Here is a 16,660-nt window from a genome sequence, read left to right on the forward strand (position 1 = left end):
GCAGGAGCGGCGCGACGGGCGGCGAGGGCGCAGACGGCGCGGCCGGGAAGGAGCGAGGGGTGGGGGGGCGGATGGCGGCGCGGCGCAGAGGAGAGGGCCGCCCGGGCGTCGGGGAGCCCCAGCCGGAGCCCGGAGCGAGTCGCCTCGGGAGCCCTAATCCTCTCCCGCCGGCTCGCCGAGCGGTCAGTGGCGCGCGGCGACAGCGAGGCTGAAATATGATAATCAGAACAGCTGCGCCGCGCGCCCCGCAGCCAATGGGCGCGGCGCTCGCCTGACGTCCCCGCGCGCTGCGTCAGACCAATGGCGATGGAGCTGAGTTGGAGCAGAGAAGTTTGAGTAAGAGATAAGGAAGAGAGGTGCCCGAGCCGCGCCGAGTCCGCCGCCGCCGCTGCGCCTCCGCTCCGCCAACTCCGCCGGCTTAAATTGGACTCCCCGCTCCGCGAGGGCGCGGCGCAGCCGGGCAGCGGCTCTCCAAGCCTTGGCAGCCCCAGGGGCCACTGTTTCCCACTTAACCCCAGCTCCAGCATCCTCTCTGTGGGCTGGTCACCAACTGTACAACCACCATTTCACTGTGGACATTACTCCCTCTCACAGATATGGGAGACATGGGAGATCCACCAAAAAGTAAGAGGCTCTTTTACCTTGTCGGGCTCGTGTGCTGGTCTGGTGCGGGGGTCGCTCTCAGGCACGGGTGTCAAGGCTCCTCCCGAGTTGGAGTCGTGGCCTGGAGAGAGAAAAAGTGGCTTTTTCTTGTGGCCGCCACGCCTGCATGCTTGCTGTCGGTTCCGATCTTCGGGAAACTGAGCGTTACCTTGGGTTTGAATTCGCCTGTGGACCCCGCCAGAGCCCCAGCCTGCTGGTGGGGAGCGGTGGTTTTGCTCCTCGGGAAGCCGGAGCTCCCCGAGAAGGTTATTCTGTTGCTAAGGTCTGCCTGCACATACAATGCCCGGAGATGGGAATTAGCATTAGACTTGCAAAAAAGAGCGAGTGACAACTGTATTGATGTCTGCTCTTGCTAACAATATCCAGTCCTATGCGCTATTTAAGAGCGTGCTTCCTGGAAAATATAGACATCCCCGCGTTCACTTAACGCTTCTAGTCAAAACCTTTTCTTTGACTTGACTTATCCATAATCTTTCCCAATGATTATGGCAAAGAGGGAGGGGGAGGAAAATAGAACTACAAAATGAACGGGTTTGATTGCGTGCGAGGCTTACAAATGCAGACTATTCAGATCTGCATTTTACATATATTCCACCTCCTTTTTTTAAATGAGTCAAGGTTTTGATGGCACACTTCAATTACCACCCCAAAGTGCAATACTCTTTTTAAAAAAGAAAGGGAAAAAAAAAAATCCTGGAGTACGCCCTATAAGAGAACGACACTAAAAGTGTGTTTATCTCTGTAGGAAGTAAACGGTTAGTCAATCATGTATTTATTTTCATTTCAGAAAAACGTCTGATTTCCCTATGTGTTGGTTGCGGCAATCAAATTCACGATCAGTATATACTGAGGGTTTCGCCGGATTTGGAATGGCATGCGGCATGTTTGAAATGTGCGGAGTGTAATCAGTATTTGGACGAGAGCTGTACGTGCTTTGTTAGAGATGGGAAAACCTACTGTAAGAGAGATTATATCAGGTACGCCATTTACACTGCTTCCTTAATTTTGTGAGAATTCCTGTCCCGTTCCCCCTCCACACACACACACACACACACACACACACACTCATTCGAAAAGAGCATTGTCTCTTTTCGAAGTTTGCCTTGGTGGGGTGCAGCATGCAAAAGTTACCCTGTAAGTGTGTTACATAAATTAAACTATGCTGTTCATTTCACCTCCTAGGAAAGAAAACACTAAAAGTCAATAGTGGTTTTCATAAATTGTGTGCTGTTGAAGCTTGTTTTAATTGCTATTGGAATTTGTGATGCTTAAATTGTTTTCCTCTTTTCACCCTCCTTTCAAAACAAAAAAATTAAAGATGGATAAGTTAGGGTTTCTAAACTTTTTTTTAAAACTTGGTTTTTGTTGTATCAGGCAGTGTTTTTCTTTTTTAAAAAAATAAAAACAAAAGTTTGACTTTAGCATGTTTAGATGTACATATTGAAAGAGCTAGTGGAGGTATTATCACTTTTACTTTGGGGGTAAGATTTCCTTTCTGGAAAATTTCAGAGCCATCCTAAATATTCCCTGCAAAAAGACCGGAAATTTAATCTTTTTAAATATTAACCCTTTGGTGACATCTGACTGTCTTTTCTTTCTTATCTTATCTGAGCTGATGAATTAGACAGAGCAGATCAAATTGCCCATCATCTGTCTACGAACAATTGGTATATTTAGATAATTGAACAGCTTCCTTTCTCACATTAAAATCTGGTAACTGATAAAATGAGCGAATTGTCCACACTGACAAGACTAAAAGCATGTAAGGAACTTTTTGTTTTTTCCCTTCAATTTGTTCTGTCTAAATTTCAAGCTTTGTTAATCTTAAATTTTCTCTGACCCGTGTATCTATGTCAGAAACTTAATTTTCTGTTTAGAAAGTGAGTAGAAATTCTAGAGAAAATTATTTTAATAACAGACTGAAGAGATAACATCTCTATTATGTTCAATATTAAAATGTTATTCAATTTTTTTTCTCCAGTACTTATTACCACCAATGAGCTTTGTTAATTTTAGAGTTTATGAAGCTGAGAATGTGTATTCAAGTTTAGTTAAATTTAAGTGTGTAATCACAGTTCTGGCTCATTTAACTTACAGCATTTTTTTTTATTTCAAAATTGTAAGGTCTAATCTTGATAGATCGGGGTCAGATGAAATTTATTAATACTTTTGGGAGAGGGAGAAGAGTGGGAGGAAATAGGGCAAGTGGGAAACAGGAGGAAGGGGGAGGGATTTTCTAAATTGTTTGGTCACAGGCAAGGTAAAGTCCTCATCCTATGAAATGAAAGATCTCACACAGAGTAGGCGGAGGGAAGAAAAACTTTTGAATCTACCTTCTAACCTCTGACAAATGAGCCGCTTTCATTGTTTACTTGATTGGTGTGTGAACTCAAAAGATTCTGGAGAGGGAAATCCCACTTCGCACCTCCAGCAGTATCTTTACTCCTATGGAGAGGGTGTTTTGCTCAGTTGCCTTCAGACCTCCTTGTGCCTAGATACACGTTTGGAGAAGGAGCCAATGGCTTTTACCTTTTACTCTCTGCACTCTCAACTCGTGTGTGTGTGTGTGTGTGTGTGTGTGTGTGTGTGTGTGTCTTTGAAATCCTGTTGTAAAAGCAGAACAGAGAGACCATTTAGATTTCTAAATGCCTTGCTTCCCTTGGGGGAGAAAGGTTTCTGCAACCCCCTTTTTGTGTGGCTCTTTTCCTGGCTTCTAGTCTCTCAGTTTGTAGGAATGCCCTTGCTACTGTTATTCCCGATACTTGGAGAGAATGCCTGGGCAGGTCCCCCTAGATGGAACCTGCAAGGATTGTCCCTTGGTGAGGAAAGGTCAGCATTTAGAAAAGCCTTAGACATGGGCTTTTCATTTTTCCAGCTGGCCATGGCTCTCAAGCAAATGGAGATAGAGGTAGAATTTTCACTTGAAAAAGAGAGGGTGCAGAAATGGGTGCTTTAGAGCATAATAAAAGGGGATAGAGAGGAAGAAACTTTCTGCTAAGGTTATTGCCTAAGAAAAATATCTTTACTTGGAAAAAACTGCAGTGGGCTTGTTCAGAAAGGGAGCTGGAAACCCTCAGAGGTTTCGTTTTGTTATTCTGCTTGTGCATTTGTGTGTTTGCGAACTGAGTGGAGTGACAATCTCCTTGACCAACCCCTTTTTCTCCTGGAAGGAGGACTTTTTGTTGCAACTTAAGAGACATTTCTAGTAGTGGAAAATGGGGGACAGAGAGGTAAAAGTGTGGGGCCAGTGGCTATTGGAGTCCCGTGGAAACCTTTCTGCCAAGAGTTGAAAGGGCCAAGCCAGGACTGGCTGGTTCCTAGAACAGCGGCTCAAGTTCTGAATACATCAAAAATTTGTCCTTGGTGTTCTGCGCTAAGAGGTACCTACAGAGACACAAAGGTTCATAGCAAGGGTAAAAAGGAGGAAGAGGGAGAAAAGAAGAAATCTAACCATTTCCGTCCCCCATCCCCAGCTTGTCTGCTAATACAGATTTCAGTGTCTCAGGGCTTTGTGGCCGGGGTCGCTGGCGACTTGGGGCCTGGGCAGCGCCCCCCTGAAGTGACCCCCCTCTCCCTGTGCTTCTCTCCTGGCTGGGGCCTGGCCCTGTGCAGGTTGTACGGGATCAAATGCGCCAAGTGCAGCATCGGCTTCAGCAAGAACGACTTCGTGATGCGCGCCCGCTCCAAGGTGTACCACATCGAGTGTTTCCGCTGCGTGGCCTGCAGCCGCCAGCTTATTCCGGGGGACGAATTCGCGCTGCGGGAGGACGGGCTCTTCTGCCGCGCGGACCACGACGTAGTGGAGAGGGCCAGTCTGGGCGCCGGTGACCCGCTCAGCCCTCTGCACCCGGCACGGCCGCTGCAAATGGCAGGTACTCCTTGGCCTCGAGAGAGGCCCGGCTTGGGAGACAGATGCTGGGCTGGGCCGGCGCCGCGGCTCCTGCCTACGTGCCGGAGGCCACTGCAGCCCTTGCAGCCACCGGTTGGGCAGTTGGGCAGTCCCTGAGCCAGCGACAGGCAGTTAAATGAAAGTCTTCGGGAGTGAGTTTGCCCTGTGCTTCACTCTTGCAGGGAGGTTCAGTGCACTGTCCCCCCTGACGCCCCAGCGCACCTACACTTCCGTGTCTATAGGTGGGTACACGTTAATATACACCCACTTATGCACACAGGTATACACACGCCCAAACAGCACTTCCAGTTCACCTTGGCCTCCAAGCCATGACTTACTGAAAAAGGGCTTCAGCTCCCCACCAGGTAGTCTCCTGCTGCTGCCTAATTAAAGGGGTGGAGCTCTGGGCCCAGGAGTTTCCTCCTTTAACCCAATGAAGGACGTTTAGGTGGCCTCAAGTCATTTAACCTCCCAAATTTCTTGTTCTTTGTGAACTGCTCCACACCCCAAAACATTTTTTAAATTTATTTTTACCCTTTTGTGGGAGAATGGACCTGAAAAGATACAGTCTGAATAACTGCAGGCCATTGCACAGAGCTGTAATTTAAAACTGTCAACAAGCTAATCTGCAGTAATTGCCTTTTAAAGGGAGCCTGCCTCTTTAAACCATTCATTCTACCTGATTTGGTGAGAATTTCATCTTTGGGCCTGCAGGCTATAACACTAAATTGACCCCATAGGTGTTGACCTAACTAGGGGGTCCTGGAAGGTGCTAGAGTTGTATCAAATTGAACTGAGGGCCTTTTCCCCAGGAAGGAAAGTAGAAACAGAGCAAGCTGGCCAGGAGGGAGGTCATGGGTAAGAAGGCAGACAGTGTTTACAAATCTGCCTTCCTCTTATGAATAGATCTGCCCCCTTGCATTTTAGTATTCATTTGCACTAAACACTGGCCTTAAGGAAATTACTGCTCACCACCCCTCTGCTTTTTGGCAGATTTAAGAATTCTGTTCAGAGAAATTTTGTGACTAGCTTGCAAGGGGATGAGGCCTGAGGTAGCAAATTCTGTTCCTGGAACCCTATGCTCTCTCTGCTTGTGGGAAAACACAGGAGGCTGAAATATTTGGGAGGGAGGGAGGAGACAGAAGGCATCTCAGCTGTCAGTTTATCTAGAGCTTAGGCAGTTCAACAGAGGTTTGGTTTTCCTTTGCTTAGGATGGTGAATGTATCTCGGAATCTTCAGGTAGATTTAGTGCTAAGAAAGGGTTGGAGAGGTGGCTGAAATAACCGAGTTGCTCTAGCCCACTGACATGACTGTTCTGGAGACCAAAGTTCAAGACTTTCTGGTAGAATTTTTGGGTTTTCTTGTTTCCGGTATCCCAGCTGGTGGGGTGTCCCTGTCACTGAGGTTCTGTTTCCTTCCCTAGTACAGTCTGTTGTCTTCACCCCAGGGTGTGGATATATATGGGGAGGGCATGGAACCTGGGCCCAGTCTAAAGAAAGGTTTGGGGGAGAGGAACAATGCTGAAAAATGCCACCCCTGCTGTGAACAGGGGGGCAGCCCTTGAGACCTGAGCTCTTTTGCTAATACTGTGTTGACACCAGCAGGGAGGAAACTGCTTTCAGGGCAGGATTACTCAGCATTGACCTCTGAGATTAGAGAGTGAGATTTTTATTCTCCCCTTTGCTCCGCTCACACTCACCTCTGCCTCCCATGCTTTGTCTGTGGAGGCTGCAAAGCACTGGCCATTGTCCAGGAGTAGCGCGGGCACAGAAGCAACCTGGCCCGGTGCTCACGGAGCCCCTTGCCCCACAGCCGAGCCCATCTCCGCCCGGCAGCCGGCCCTGCGGCCCCATGTCCACAAGCAGCCTGAGAAGACCACCCGTGTGCGGACTGTGCTGAACGAGAAGCAGCTGCACACCTTGCGGACCTGCTATGCTGCCAATCCCCGGCCCGACGCGCTCATGAAGGAGCAACTGGTGGAGATGACCGGCCTCAGCCCCCGAGTGATCCGGGTCTGGTTTCAAAACAAGCGCTGCAAGGACAAGAAGCGGAGCATCATGATGAAGCAGCTCCAGCAGCAGCAGCCAAATGACAAAACTGTGAGTGGCCCTGGGACCTTGCAGTGAGCAGGAGGGGAAGCAGGCACAGGGCTCTGAGGGGTACGCCAGCCCCCCCAGGCCTGCCTCAGTTGGTTTTCCACCCTGTTCCCAAGCAGGAAGCAGACACCCTAACAGGTGGTGCTTCACCCCCTACTCATGCCCACTGGAGAGGCAGCTAGCACCCTCCACCCTGCTGAAGGCCTGGCTGGTCAGGAACAACCCTCCTGTGGGTTGGAGTAGTGCTCCTCTCAGCCTGGGTGGGTGGACTCCTGCCCTTCATCCTTGACTGCAGCCTGGAGCCCCAAAAGACCAGAAAGGAGAGAGGGACAGGACAACTTCTTGGCTTCCTGTGTAATCCAGGGATTAGGTGGGTGAATCACCCTGGAGGTCCCCTGGGTGCACACAGATTAGCAGGCAAGGCCTGGTACAGTGCCTGTAAGCCAGTGAGGCCCCCCAAGGTAATACTGGGAAACAGGGCACCTCTGCCCAGCTCTCCAGAAACATCTGGCTCCTGGCATTATTATCCACTGTCATTCCAGGACCATGCTGCACCCATCCTGTAGGCCTCCTGGTTAAGTTAAGCTATATAGTTTTTGTTGTGTTTCTTTCTTTTTTTTTTTTCTTTTTACTGCCTTGGACCTATTTTTAAATGCCATAAAATCTGCTGTCATTAAACTTGGCAGACCAGCCAAGACTGGGCCAAGGCACTTTCTAAGTTGGTTAGTACATAATAGCACAATAACCACCAGACCCAGATGCTTGAAGGTGGGGCTTTACTCTGCCAGGAGAGCTGCCTGGAGAAAATCTTACCAGAAATTCAACTCACTGAAACATCTTAGGAAACCATCATGTGCAAGGACTCAAGGGTGGCCTCTCTCTGGGCCTCAGTTTTCTACTTGTGGAATGCTGAGGCTTAGAAGGCAGATGGAAGGAACTGGGATGAGCTGTGAACATAAGGGAAAAAAGAAAATTGGTAGACTCAGATTTAGTGAAGTCCAAGAATACCAACTCATCCATCTCACAGAAGCGGGAAAAACAAAACACAATAAAACAAACTGAACTCCAGTTAATAGCCAGTATGCAGCGGATTAGCTGTGTCAATAAAAGCCACTATATAGATAAGATAATTCCAGGGTGTATTTGCTTAGTCTGTGGAGACAATGGAGGGAGGGTGTTTGCTCATTAACATGTTGGGATTGGGGTGGGGGCTATTCACAGAATATCCAAGGGATGACAGGAACTCCCATGGTGGCTGCCAGTCCAGAGAGACACGACGGTGGCTTACAGGCAAACCCAGTGGAGGTACAAAGTTACCAGCCGCCTTGGAAAGTACTGAGTGACTTCGCCTTGCAGAGTGACATAGATCAGCCTGCTTTTCAGCAACTGGTAAGTGTCAACTCCCAGTGAGAGGAAGCTGAATCTCCAACAGAAAAGAGATTCTGGTTTAACTGTCACACAATGAAAGATTGGGGAGCAGGGAGTAGTGCCTCCCTGGCCCCAGGGTTGGGGAGAGATGAGGGAGTGTGTTGCAGAAAAGGAGGCAAGAGCAAAGAAAACAAGCTTATGAGTCTTTCTCTAGGAGGCTGCATCATTTGACCATGTAGGTTGAATTTCCTATCAGTCAGGGCCTCTTTGAGGGATTAGCTTCAAGGTGACTGACTAGATAGACATGCATGGGAAAGTGCACGGGGCTGCCCAGTGGTCCCTCTTCAACCCTCTGCACTGGAAGGGCTTTCAGAGATCACCTTGGCTTTTTGATGAGCAATTGGTAAATTCACCCTCTTCTCAACTCCTGGAGAATGGTGTATTTTAGTACCCGGGTCAAGGTGATTGGAATAATCATTGGTGTTGTAATGCATAATCAATGTTATCAATGAGCAGCAGACACCTGTCTGGGTACAATTTTCACCTATATCATTAACATAGTTTAGTATAACATATGATTGAACTTTTTTGTTACTATATCCCTTTCTGGGAACCTATTAATCTAAAATATAGACAGCTTGAAAATGCAAGCCTCATTTTTAACTGCATGAGTTCAATTGTCGTAACAGTCACAGTCACATACGGTGTGACATGTATAGCAAAAGGAACATGAGCTCTACCACTCCGATAATATGAGAAAACAAATTTCAACATTTGTATATTTTGCACATGCAGAGAAAAGAAAATTGACTTACCTTTCTCCTACAAACGTTGTAAGGGTCAATATCAGTAAGTTTATTAAACATAAGCCTTCTGTATATGTATAATTCTTTTTTTCTTATGTAGTAAACAGCCTAATGATGCTTGTTCTATTTTATAGGATGTCGGCTAAAATGTTTCCTTCCTTTCAAAATAAAGTTTTAATTGAGGTTAGAATTTTACCCTCACATTTACCTGGAGGGCATTTTTAGTATCTTCAGCCATAGTTAGGTGATAGGCCAGAGGCAGTGGTTGAAAGGGTTTTGCCTCATGCTTTTGTTTGTAAATGGACCAGTCTAAAGGCTAGGCAAATTTGAGAAACCACATTATCTCACAATAGAAAGGCTTACTAGGGAAGAAAGAACGGTGGAACCTGGAACTAGGAAAAATAACTTATTTTCACGTCAGGTTATAACTCTTATGAGTTATTCAAGCAAATCCTGGATCACTAGTTGCAGTTAAAAGGAAGGTTCAGGACAGCCAAGTGTTTGCACCTTCTGATACTTTGGTGTCACATGAGAGCAGTGGAAGGGTGCCTAGGCAGGAGGGGGTAGGGCAGGTCAGGGTGAAGAGTTGTACTACAGCCACACAATACTTCCAACTGGAAAGAAGGAGCCAGATATCTACAATGCCATGATGTTAAAATCTATTGTGGAGAGGAAAGGAGAGAGGGGGGTGAGAGAGCATAGAGACAGGCCAAAAGGCAACAGGACCTACAAGGAGTAGGAAAGTCCATGCTATGAACCCTCTGAGGAGTTAATCATTCTTCTGCAGAGCCTCCTCTGAATCTCCTGTCACACACTGTCACCAGATCTGAGTTTGTTATGAATTTTCCAACTCAAGAAGAAAGGCTCTGATGTGCGGGGACAGAGATCTCCTGCTCCCAGGGCAACATGCAGCCAGCAGGATAATTTTATTTTGAGCATGCATAGTAGAGTTTCCATGCCATTTTAGAGTGGGAAACACATCTGTCCTTAAATAATTTAATACAACATAATGTTGGGAATTCAGTTGAGTTAAAATAGAGATCTCCTGGAAGATGGGAAAGCAAGATGATTTCTTCTTAAGTTTTTTTCCTTGCAGGCTTCCTTTAAGCCTGCTACAATTCAGTTGTAGATGCAGATGTCTCTGCATATCTGTCTACATACACAGACCCTTTTATGCACATACACATAGATGACAAGTTTATCATCCTTTTCTGAATACAATCACAGCCTACTTTATTCATTTCTCAACCTTCTGTGCAGGTCAATTTTTCAGAAGGAGGACCAGGCTCTAATTCCACTGGCAGTGAAGTGGCATCGATGTCCTCTCAGCTTCCAGATACACCTAACAGCATGGTAGCCAGTCCTATTGAGGCATGAGGAACATTCATTCAGATGTATTTTTTTCCCTGTTGGAGAAAGTGGGAAATTATAATGTTGAACTCCGAAACAAAAGTATTTAACAACCCAGTCAATGAAAACTGAATCGAGAAATGAATGCTCCATGAAATGCACGAAGTCTGTTTTAATGACAAGGTGATATGGTAGCAACACTGTGAAGACAATCATGGGATTTTACTAGAATTAAACAACAAACAAAACCCAAACCCAACATACGCTATCCAATGACCTTAGGAGTACTGAAAAAAAAAAAAAAAAAAAGACGTTTTTAAAACGTAGAGGATTTATATTCAAGGATCTCAAAAAAAGCATTTTCGTTTCACTGCACATCTAGAGAAAAGCAGAAATAGAGATTTTTCTAGTCCATCCTAATCTGAATGGTGCTGTTTCTATATTGGTCATTGCCTTGCCAAACAGGAGCTCCAGCAAATGAGCAGGAAGAGAAACTGGCCTCCTAGGCTGAAAGAGTCCTTTCAGGAAGGTGGAGCTGCATTGGTTTGTGATGTTTTTAGTTGACTTAACAAGGGGTTAATTGAAATCCTGGGTCTCTTAGCATGTCCTGTAGCTGGTTTCTTTTTTACTTTTGCCCCTCCCCCCCCAATTTTTTTTTTTTTTTTGAGATCCTTCCTCTATCAAGAAGTCTGAATCGACTTTAAAGGTTTTTGAATTCAGATTTAAAAACCAACTTATAAAGCATTGCAACAAGGTTACCTCTATTTTGCCACAAGCGTCTCGGGATTGTGTTTGACTTGTGTCTGTCCAAGAACTTTTCCCCCAAAGATGTGTATAGTTATTGGTTAAAATGACTGTTTTCGCTCTCTCTGGAAATAAAAGAGGAAAAAAGGAAACTTTTTTTTGTTTGCTCTTGCATTGCAAAAATTATAAAGTAATTTATTATTTATTGTCGGAAGACTTGCCACTTTTCATGTCATTTGACATTTTTTTGTTTGCTGAAGTAAAAAAAAGATAAAGGTTGTACCGTGGTCTTTGAATTATATGTTGAATTTTATGTGTTTTGTCTTTTTTCTTAAATATTATGTGAAATCAAAGCGCCATATGTAGAATTATATCTTCAGGACTATTTCACTAATAAACGTTTGGCATAGATAAATAAATAAACGCAATGATCCAGGGTCCCTCTTTTATATGTTTACAAGTAAGTCGTTAAAATGTCTGAAATTAAGGACTGCATGTGAATCGGGGTAAAATGACATACAATAGGTGTGATGTTTTATTGCAAATAGGGTTGCACTTGCAAGTTTGCATTTTTCAGTAGTTGGCTCAAAACTGCTTGGAAACTTAGCCCTCAGCTGTGATAACGTTATTGGTGGGTTTTGTTTTGTTTTGTTTTTAAATGAGATAATACCCTCTGTCCTACCCACCCCCTTTTTTTCATTTTTCTTAACCCTACCCCCACTGCCCAGCACTTCACCCAAATTAGGAAGAGTCCTGGTCAAAGTAGGTTTTGGTTCTGAGTCACTATTTACCTTTAGAGTGTTTTAAACCGAAGTCTGCACCTTACGACTGTTGAAATGACCCACATTTTTAGGTAAAAGCGGTATAAGCGCTGGTAAAAGAGGTTTTCTGCCTGGCCAGTGAGGTATGACCATTATTTACCAGCGGCGGCTGTCAGTCCATTGAGAAATGCTGCATTATTTGCGCAGTAAAAACAGGCCCAGAGCGGAGTTTTCTCAGCAATTCCCAGGCCAGCCAGTGTATCTTTGCTCCGTCCCACCCCGCCCCCGACTTGTTCCCTACCCCCACCCTTTCCTTTTTCTACCCCAACTCCAATTCCAAAACCCATGCCAGGGGGTACTGGCTAGGGCAGAGACCTCCGCTGAGGCTGTTGGAAAACCGCATTTTAGGAAATGGGAGCCGGTGGGTTGTTCTGCATCGGGGCTCCGGGCAGAGTTACCTGGACATGGGCGCTCAAAGACTGTATCCCTCCTGGCATTTGGCACTAGATCTCCGTGAAAGCCTGGTACTAGGGACAGATAAATGGTCCCGCTCGAAATCAGGCTTCTAGTCACTTCTTCGTTTGCGGGTGTAGAGTTCGGATTTGGGGCACCACCCTGTCGCCTTTCCTCCCTACTTTGACTCTTTAGAAAATGGATGCCTTTGTATGCGTACGTGTAATACAGTTTTTAAGTATCTGATAACTCTTAATAAATACGAAAGCTAACATACCCTAATCCTGTGTCCTGTGCCATGTGCCCCTTCGGACCCCCTACAGGGAGTAGGGTGGCGGCTGGGCTGCAGACTGGGTGAGCCCCACGACTCCCCCGCTCTCAAGTCGCTTCCACCCTCTCCCAACCTGCCGCAAGTCGGGAAACGAGCCTCAATTAGGCTTTTGTTTGGCATCGTTCTACATAACGGGTTAATTACAGGCTCTAACGTGGGGGCAGAGAGAAAACAAACTTTGCATTGAAAATGTTACAGTGCATTAGACATGCCCGTTGATTACTTTGATTGTTGTGTCTAATTCTTGACAGAGGGGTAATAATTTGGCCGGCGGTAATAATGGCTTGTAGTCTAGTCTGTTGAGAAAAACAGGAGTTATGTCTTATCTCACACGGATCTTCTCGGGAAAGGCCCTTTTCTTTTTTCTTTTTCTTTCTTTTTTTTTTTTTTTTCCTTTTCTTTTCTCTCTGGTCTCCTCCAGTCTCTCACACTGGACTTGACTCTTAGCTCCCAGCACATTATATCCATTTGCTTGTCTTTTCAGCTTTACTTTTTCCTCACCATCATACCTGAGATGGCTAACTATTAATAAGGGCAAGGAAGGCAGGCCCAACTTAATATTGGTGTCACATGTGCAAAGTTATCGCTAGTCCAGACCTGAAGTTGGGAACTCTGAAGATCTCTTCAGCCAGAAGCCTCTGGTGGGAGGAGCTTTGGAGAAAGTTAGGACCCAAAGATGTAAAAAAACTTTATTTAGAGTTTGAATGCAATGGAAGGAATTAAGTGAGGCACATCTTTGTGCTTTGTGATGCTTTTTCATCCTGACATTTATTTCTAAGATCAGGGTGAGGGGTGGGAAGGGAAGGAGTTGATGTTTTATATATATATAGATGTCAGTCTATTTCTGAAGTCCACAGCTTGAATTTAAGTACAGTAATTTGGGAAGGGAGTGATGAATGATTTGGTTTCACTTGCTAGATTCAAGATATTTGTTGCCTGATGACTGAGAATGGATTGATGGGTCGATAACATTCTCGTTTTTTTTGTATTATTCATATGAAAGGTGTGTTCCCTTCTAGACTCCTCAGCATGCGCTCTAAAATGTGTAGCTGAAATGTCTTCTTGTTTGCAAACCATTTCTTGCACATTCTCTCCTGTTCTCTGCGCACCTCTGGAGACCTAGTTTTAAGCTGCGCGCTTCTAATGAAATTCCTCCTGTTTGGTATTATCTTTGATCCTCCCTCCTCTTATTACTCTGAATTCTTCCTTCTGGACATTATGACTCATTTCCTCTAGCTTCAGCAAGCTAAAATTTAGTGCAACCAAAAACATCCAGGACACGCTCTTTAAGTGAGGGAATCCATACCAATATCTATAAAGAATGGACTTTATCTTATTGCTTCTTCTACTTCAGTCTACTGTCTTTCCCTTTTATGAAATGGACCTGGTTTTTCTGACCGGGAAGAAGCGCCTTTCTAAATTAGAATCATAGTTGAGGAGATTTTGTTCTTGAAATAATACTTCTGGGTATTTGAGATTCCATGTGGGTGTGTCTGCCCACTTACCAGTTTACAACATTTTTGGAACTGGAGACTAAATACAAGATTTTGTGATGCTCTGCTGCTATTTCACCTTGATCACTTTGTTAATAAACTCACCCTGCCGACCTTTTTTCTAGCCTCTTATCCTTTTGACTACCAGCCAAAAAAGACAATGTGCTTTTAAGTTACCTACAAGTAGTTTGCATTTCCGAACACCTTGAAATTTTAAGCTATAAGATCCTCCTCATTGAAATATCTCTTATAATTCCCATGTGGATTTACTTAACTTCCTCCCTTTTTCTTAAAAAAAGGAAAGACGAAAATGTTAAACTTGGTGCAAACCACCAGAAGGGATACGTTTTGATGGAACATAGCCAATTTGGGCTTTTAATCTCACTCCTGGTGGAAGTAAACTAAGGAAAAGTACTTATTTTCTTATTTGTAAAGTTCAGTTAGTCATCTTTTTAAAAAGGATATTTATAATCCAAATTATGCTTGAGCTCTATTAACTACTCCATTTCTGATAATCAACAATTAAAGACTATTTCACAATAAGAAGTCAAATTTTCTTTGGAGGTGCTGAAGAAAGGAGGAATCAATTGTCTTTCTTTATTTTAAAATTGTTACTTTTGAAACTGGCCCCAAATCTTGAATTCTTTTTAACTGTTTGAAATACAAACAGCTTGTACAGTCTGACTGGATGTTTTTAAAACTAAAATGCAAGTAGTTAATTCAGGGCGCTGGCAGTCGATTCTGTTTACTGATCTTTTTTGATTGTTGTTTTCTTGATAACCGAGCAAGCCACTGAATGACTGTTTGAGCCCAGGCGCCACAAACATAAACTTCACAGCTTACAATGTCCCAAGTCGTGATGGAGGATCTCTCCACACCTCCCAGGGACTTCTTAAGTGTAGACAGAGAAGTTGGTTCACAGGGAACTGGGGAGGGGGAGGGGCGGGAAGGAAGGCCGCTCAGTGTTCGCTCTGAACATTGTTACTCTCCCATCTTTTAATTTTTATGGCGCTTAGACTGTTGCTTCTGCGAAACCATTTCCGTGCCTTGGAGAAACCAGTCTCTCCCCATAGCCTCATTTAGGACTACTTGATTCAATTTATTTTTTTAAAGTTTCCTTGCAAATATGTTTTTCTTAATTATCCTTCTGCAAAAGGACTCAGCAATGATAAGCAAAGCTTTCTGGGGGAAAAAAAAAAAACCACAAAACTTCCTCATCCCTCCACGAAAGGGTACTCCTACGTTGGGGGTTGGGGGATGTGGGCTAAGATTGCTTTTCCTCCAGGTGGGGAGAAAAGACACATTGAATTGCCTTTTAGGACAGCTCTATGGGAGAGGCCGCTTAGCTCTCCCCTTGCCTGAGATTCTCCTTCCATCCCACTGCTCAAAAGTTTGTGTTCATTTCAGGGTGATGTTTCTTGCGAATTGGATTGAGCTAGCTGCCTGTTTGTCAGTCTTCCTAGTGGTTCTCTGTCCTGGTAGGTTTCCCAGGTCCAGCGTGCAGGGCAGCGCCTGTCTGCTCTCAGGTTTGAAGTATGCTGGGTGTCAGGGATGGGGACCCGACCCTGGTCTAACCAGCGCCGCGACTCCCGCAGGCAGATCAGCCCCTGCTCCCTTAAAGAAGGGACACTCGTGACCCGGGAGAGGAAAAATGGTTGTTGCTGGGCCCTTCTCTTTCAGGAGTTGATCAGGTTGGCAGATCTCGAGGACTAATCCAAACAAGGCGCTTGACTTGTGAGGTCGCGAGTCTAGACAGAGATGGTGGCTCGGCGGCTCCTTATCTTTCCCTGGAATCAGCCGAAGAGGCGCTCCCCAGCCCACTGCGCGGGGCTCGCCGGGGCCGGAGCCACCGCGCGGCGCAGACAGCACAACAAACACAGCACCTGAGGCTTTACAGCTTGCTTTATTGTTTGATGGGCAATGCTACAAAATAGTTGTTTGTTTTCTCGGCCCAGCGCCCTCGGCCGCTTCGCGTTCGGGCCAGCCGCCGACGCTGGGCGGGGGTGCGCCCCTGCGCCCCTGCGCCCCCGCGCCCCGCTCCCGCGCGCAATGGTGATCGCGCCCCACGGCGGCGACCCGCTCAATCACATTCCTCCCGGCTCTGGGCGACGCGTGCCAGGGCGGGTGGGAAGCCCAACGGCTGCGCTTTTCTTTATTCCGCACCCGGGAGGCAGTTCGGGGCGAGGTGTCCTGAGCTAATCCGGTATCTCCTCTGCCTGCCTGGAAATGACAATTCCGCGCTAGAGCCACTTATGGTTTGCGGGGTCAGCGGACTCTGACTCAAGGGCGATCAATAAAAACGTTTAGTTCAGTAATAAGCTGCTTTTACCCCCCGAATATACTGGGAAAGTTGCGTCACTCTGTTGGACAGGGTGTCCCTGAGCGGCGGAGCGGCCCTTCTTTCCCTGTGAGTACAAAAAAGTGGCGTGGCTCCCCCAGTGTTTTGGTGACCACGTCCCTGAGCAAGCCACGAAGGCTTTCTTGATCCTCCTACTGGCTGTCACCACGAAGAATGGCACTGCCATCCACTGGGGAGCAAGGGGCCCTTGGGACAGAGCTTGTAGTGCTCCTTTGAAATAGAAATAGCCATGCTTGGGGATTTATAATGAAAGATTTTGTGGCTCAAATTTCAAATTAATTGAGTGAGAGTAAGTTAATTCTAATTTTGGTTCTTCCCCATGGGATTTTTTTTTCTTGTTTCAAAA

General features: G+C 45.8%; 1 protein-coding gene across 1 annotated transcript; it reads left to right on the forward strand.

Annotated features, from left to right (window-relative positions):
- Window positions 1-596: 596 nt before the first annotated feature.
- On the forward strand, window positions 597-10,200 carry ISL1 (ISL LIM homeobox 1; the record flags this gene model as incomplete). Its single annotated transcript, XM_084233610.1, has 6 exons — window positions 597-624; window positions 1,451-1,640; window positions 4,276-4,535; window positions 6,366-6,652; window positions 7,871-8,038; window positions 10,084-10,200. The coding sequence occupies 6 exons, from the start codon at window positions 597-599 to the stop codon at window positions 10,198-10,200; spliced, it is 1,050 nt and encodes a 349-aa protein (XP_084089736.1).
- Between the last annotated feature and the right edge of the window lie 6,460 nt (window positions 10,201-16,660).

The sequence above is a fragment of the Talpa europaea genome (genome assembly GCF_964194135.1).
Source record: "Talpa europaea genome assembly, chromosome: 5".
Taxonomy (NCBI): Eukaryota; Metazoa; Chordata; class Mammalia; order Eulipotyphla; family Talpidae; genus Talpa; species Talpa europaea.